General features: G+C 70.3%; 1 protein-coding gene across 1 annotated transcript; it reads right to left on the reverse strand.

Moving 5' to 3' along the window:
• Positions 1 to 1,095: 1,095 nt before the first annotated feature.
• On the reverse strand, positions 1,096 to 4,318 carry PAX4 (paired box 4; the record flags this gene model as incomplete). The annotated part of the gene is made up of 8 exons (XM_035311051.1): positions 4,306 to 4,318; positions 3,597 to 3,727; positions 3,305 to 3,520; positions 2,619 to 2,709; positions 2,157 to 2,348; positions 1,975 to 2,057; positions 1,373 to 1,442; positions 1,096 to 1,172 (listed from the first exon to the last, which is right to left on the reverse strand). Coding segments are annotated over exons 1-8 (873 nt in total), but the record flags the coding sequence as incomplete, so codon positions are not given.
• Positions 4,319 to 5,330: the final 1,012 nt, after the last annotated feature.

The raw sequence follows: 5,330 nt of genomic DNA on the forward strand, positions 1-5,330 counted from the left end.
GCAACGCGGTTCTCTGAGCGTAATTTTGGGTGTTGAGGTCAGGAGGGGACAAGGGGCTTGAAACGGAGCAAGGGATTAGTCTGGGGACACGGCGGCGACACTGGCAGCCCTTCTGCGAGGGCTGGGATGGGGACACGGCACCAGGGAGGTGACGGATGCTCCGGTGTGGCAACGGGGTCCCCGAGGAGCCTGGCCCCTGCCACCTCCCCCCCACCACCACCAGGGATGTCACCACCACCACCCGGCTGTCACCGATGCATGTGGCCGTCCCCGACCCCCTGTGTGGTCTGGGGGCCACGGGCTGGGGGCCACGGGTGGGACCCCCCCGACCTCACCAAGCGCCCTCAGAGCCAGGGGCACCCGGCGGCGTGGAGGCAGGCGAGGGGCTCGGGCACGCAGCAGGCAGCGGCGGGACGCAGGTGGGCACGGGGGGGCAGCAGGGGGAAGGGGGGACCCTCCCGGGGCTGCCAGGGAGCCGGCGGGGGGCTGCCGCCGGGGGCCAGGCCTGCGGGACGGCACACGGGGCTCAGGCAGTGGGGCCAGGGACACCCACCCCACTGCAACCCCCCCACGGGGCCGGGCAGGGAGGGGGAGCAGCTCCCCGCACCCTCCTGCAGCCCCTGGGGCCCTGCAGCGCACCGGGGGCTCCCTCCCTGGCCGTGCCCGGGGGTCCCGGCCCCCTGGCGCAGCCCCTGCCCCGTGGCCCTTCTACCGCAGCAAGCATCGTCCCAGGGGCTGGAGGTGCAGAGGTGCAGCGGGGCCAGGGGGGCCGGGGGGGTGCTGAGGCGGTGGCCGTGGCCGTGGAGGGTCTCCAGCGAGCTGGCGGGGGCAGGCGGGAGATGCTGCGCGGGGAGCAGAGAGCGGGGCGTCACCGAGCATCCTTGGGGTGCACCGGGAGCACACCACGCTGCGGGGGGCTTGCGCCCTCGGGGGCAGCTCCTGGAGCATCCCCCGGGAGTGGGGGGGGGGCACACTGGAGCCCCCCATCTCCCGCACGTCCCAGCCCTCTGGGGTGCCCCCACGGCAGTGGCTGGGGGGTGCCGGGGGGCACCGCAGCCCCCCCAGGTGCAGGAAGAGGCCCGGACCCCCTCCTACCTGCGTAGAGATGGGGGCTGTCACGGCGGGGGGGGGCGCAGCGGCCCCCGGGGGCAGGATCCAGTGGCACCAGGAGCCTGCGTGGGGAGAGCGGGAGGGCAGCGTGGAGACCCTGCTGTAGGGCCAGGGTCTCCCTTTTCGGGGGGGGCACAGGGAGCAGCCGTGCCCCCTCCCCAGCCCAGGCTGCAGCCGCGCTGCCCCCCAGGGCAGCCCCCAGCCCCTGCCCGGGCACCGGGCGTGGGTCCCGTCCCCGTCCCCTCCGCCCGGGGGTTGTCACCTGCCCCGCCGGCCTCCAGCCTCTGCTTGGCCTCCCGCCTCCACTTGGCTCTTCTGTTTGAGAACCAGACCTGGGAGAGGAGGGAGGGGGTGAGGCTGTGCCCCCCCTCCCCGCGGTGGGCCATGGGCAGAGCCCCCTCCTGGGGCTGGGCTGGGGACCTGGGGCTCTGCCCGAGGCCGGTGGTCCCGCTGGGGGGGCTGCAGCCCTTGGCGTGGGAGGCCCTGCAGCGCGTTACCCGTGACAGACCTCCAGGGCACGGGGACCGCTGCCACGGAGCAGCCTGGGGGGCCCCCCACCCCATCCTTGCCCCCACCGGACAGGAGAGGGCAGGAGAAGCAGGCAGGTCCCGGGGGAGCAGCCCTGCCCCTCTCCTGGGGACAAAACCTCCTCGTGGGGGTCGTCCCCCCCCCCCCATTTTGGCACATGCACGCTGCCTGCCTGAGCCTGCTCCCACCGCTGGCAGCAGTGTCACGATTTGGAGATGTCCCCGCGTGTCGGGGGACATCAGACCAGGAGGGAGCCCAGGCTGGGGACCCCCCCCCCCCCCGGCCTCCCCAGCCCCGGCAGGGCTGTGCTGGCCACCCGGCTCGGTCTGCTCCTACCCTGACGGTTGTGTCCGGCAGCTGGGTGGCCGCGGCCAGCCTCTCCCGGGTGGCGGTGTCCGGGTACTGCCCCCTCCGAAACTCTGCAGGGGGGTGGGGGTGCGATCAGCCCCTCCGTTGGGGTGACCCCCCCCCAGTGGCACGGGGCTGATTGCTCAGCCGCTGTCCTGGTGGCACCGCACCTTCCTCCAGGGCCTCCGACTGCTGGCTGGAGAAGACCGTCCTGCTGCGCTGCCGGCTGCCCGGCGGGAGCCGCCGGCTGGACGTGGAGCCCCGGGGAGGGTGCTGGGTCCCCGGAGCGCCGGCCGTGCCGGCTTCAGGGGGCGAGCGGCAGCCCGGGGGATGCGGGATGGAGGTGGGGGCGAGCGGGGAGGCTGCGGGGACAGAGAGGGAGAAGGAGACTGGGTCTGCGTCCCTGGGGATGCCCGGGAGGGGCAGGTAGGGGGCAATAAGGGGGCACAGGGGCAGTGTGGAAGTGTGCGGAGGAGCAATGTGCATGCAGGCGTGTGTGTGTGCTTCCTTTTGCATGTGTGCATGCATGTGGCTGTGAAACGGGGAGGGCAGCGCTGGCAGGAGCTCTCCGTGCACCCAGAACCGGCCCCTGCCTCGGGGTGCAGCCCCCAGCCCCTGCTCCCCAGCCTCACCCCGTGGCAGAGGGTCCCTCGCCGAAGCCAGGCTGGTGGCGGGGAACGGGTCCCTCTGCAGGCTCCTCAGCACCCGGTTGATGGAGGAGACCTGGGGGGGAAGATGTGGCTGTGCCGCCAGCAGCGTGCACGGCACCGCAGCCGCAGGGGGCTGTAAAGGTGGGAGCGGGGTCCAGGAGACGCTTTGGGGCGGTGGGGGCAGCCTGAGCCAGTGCCAAGGCAGAGAGGAACCGAAGCTGATGCCCCAGTGTTTGTCCCTGAAGGGCTCTCGTGTGGCTGTGCCATGGCCACCGCGCACCTGAGCACGTGCCAGGGATTGTCCGTGCCGGGGACGTGCCGGCTGCTCCTAACAGGGCAATCTGCACATAGCAGCAGGGGTCTGAGGGGTTATTGTGGTGGGTCTGTGGTTACAGACCACAGCTCTGTGCCCTGGCACTGCACTCTGTCACCTCTCCCTGCCGGGCACTTGTGGCAGACCCATCCCTACAGCAGCCAAACGCCGGAGCCAACACCGGGCTTGTGTGGGAACGGCTGCCGGGCTCTCCTCCACCGCACTGCTTTAGCTCAGAGGCATCACTTCCCCTCCCCTCTGCCCAAGGCTTTTCTCCTCTCGCCAGGAAGCCCCAGGGGCAGATCCCAGCCTGACCCTGACATCCCCATGGACCCCCCCCCAAGCCGGGACTCACACTGGGGGTCCTGTTGCTGGCGCAGACGCCCTCGGCGTGCAGCTGCCGTCGGATCTCCCAGGCGAAGAGGGACGGCTGCTCCCGCTTCAGCTGGGCGATCCGTGCCACCACCTCGGGGGTGGCCGTGCGGGGCTTGCTGCCCCCGATGGCTTTGGGCTCCACGGCCCCCGTCCGGTAGAAGCGGCCCAGGATCTTGCTGACGCAGCCGTTGGACACCTGCGGCACCGAGAGGCTGGGGGGTGCTCAGCAGGAAGGGAAGGGGGGAGAACCAAGACCCCCGGCCCCAGCGCACCTTGAGGCTGCGGGAGATGTCGGAGGTGCGCACGCCGCAGGAGGCCAGCTCGATGATCCGCTTCCTCGTGCAGGCGGGGAGGGGGCGGCCGTTCACAAAGAGCCCCCCCAGCTGGTTCACGCCGCTGGGACCTGGGGAGAGGCCAGGCGGGAGGGGACAGGGGACAGGGGTGGCTGTGAGGGGGGTGCTGCCTGCCCGGCTGCCTCCCCTTCCCTGCCCAGCACTCCGGGGGCTTTGCAGGGTGAAGGACTGGGGTTTGGGGGGGTGTTGAGGGGTTCAGTGGGGCCAGGCAGCGGGACTGAGCCTGGTGCTGCTCACTTGTGCAGTGTCAGGGTGCAGGGGTGACCCCATGTGTGGGTGCAGGCGGGGTGCAGAGGGACCAGGCAGGGACAGGGGAACCAACCCAGGGGGTGCCGGCAGAAAAAACACCCCATGAAGGCGCACAGGGGGGAGGACAATCCTCCCGGCAGCAGAGAGCAGGGGCTGCACAAATGGGGGTCCCGGCAGCAGGGGTGGGCAGGGAGGCACCAAACATCAGGAGGACCCCGCAGAGCCACACGTCAGCTGTCAGCACCCAACACAAAGTGGCAGGGAACAGCAGCCTCCTCGTCACAGAGCGGGGGCTGACAGCACCTCCCCGACGTCCCCCGGACCACGGATGCAGGGACTCTGCTCCCCGCAGCCACCCTGGGGCAGCCGCGTTGCTCACCTGGATGCTGCATGGCGAGACTTCACGGGGCTCCCCGTGCCGGGGAACTGTCGGGTGGTTTTTGTGAGGGGGGATAAATCAGTGCCAGCGTCCGAGGCTCGGCCAGGTCCCCTGTGAGAAGAAAGGGGAGCAAGAGCAGGAATACCAAGAGGAGGCTGGAAATGTTCGAGGGCATCAGAGCGTTTGGAAAATCATTGCAGTCCAGGGCAGTGCGAATGGAGCTGGGGCTTTAAAGTGCTCACGGGGCTGGAAGAGGCCCTCGGGCTCAGAAGTGCCTGGGGAGGTGCTGGGAACCCAGCACTGCCTGTGCCCGGGGCCTGCAGCACAGCTGGCTTTGCGGAGCCGCGTCCTGGTGCCTGCATGCGCTCCTGGGAATGAGCCGCGGCTGGTGGGGGTTTCCCTGTGCCCACCCCAGAGCCGAGCTGTCTCAGGACAGGAGGTTCTGGGGGCAGAGGAGCCGATGGGAGACTCACAGGGACACGGTCTGAGTGTGTCCGCAGCCCACGGCCCGGCTCTGCCAGCGGCTGGGGGATGCACACACCTCGGGGAGCCGGTGACCTCCAGGCCAGCACCGGCTGATGTCTCCAAACCTCCCTGGCTGCAGCAATCCACAGCTCAGGGGCTGCCACTGCTGGGGGGGGGGGGGTCCTCCTGTTCATAACCCCGTGGGGGTTTTACATCTCCAAATTGGCCCTGTTCTTTCTGAAAGCACAGAGCATCAGGCTCCCTTTGACCCCCTGCCAGCCCAACCCCTGCCCAGCTCCGTGCAGCCCGGAGCGCTGCCTCCTGCCGCTGCCTCCTAACACCCCTGCTGCTGCTTCCCTTCGGTTCCCCCAGTCCTATCACTTCAGGGGCCGGAGAGCAGTGCCTCCCTCTCCTTCCCCTGCACCCTACCAGGATGTCACAGACTCCTGCCTCTCCCTCATCGCCTCTTCTGCTGTGAGAAGCTGCCACACGCGGTCCTCTCCTGGGGCTGGGGTTTGGGCAGTGCACGGGCATGGGGGAAACGCAGCCGCAGCTGGGTG

The sequence above is a fragment of the Oxyura jamaicensis genome (genome assembly GCF_011077185.1).
Source record: "Oxyura jamaicensis isolate SHBP4307 breed ruddy duck chromosome 1 unlocalized genomic scaffold, BPBGC_Ojam_1.0 oxy1_random_OJ71085, whole genome shotgun sequence".
Taxonomy (NCBI): Eukaryota; Metazoa; Chordata; class Aves; order Anseriformes; family Anatidae; genus Oxyura; species Oxyura jamaicensis.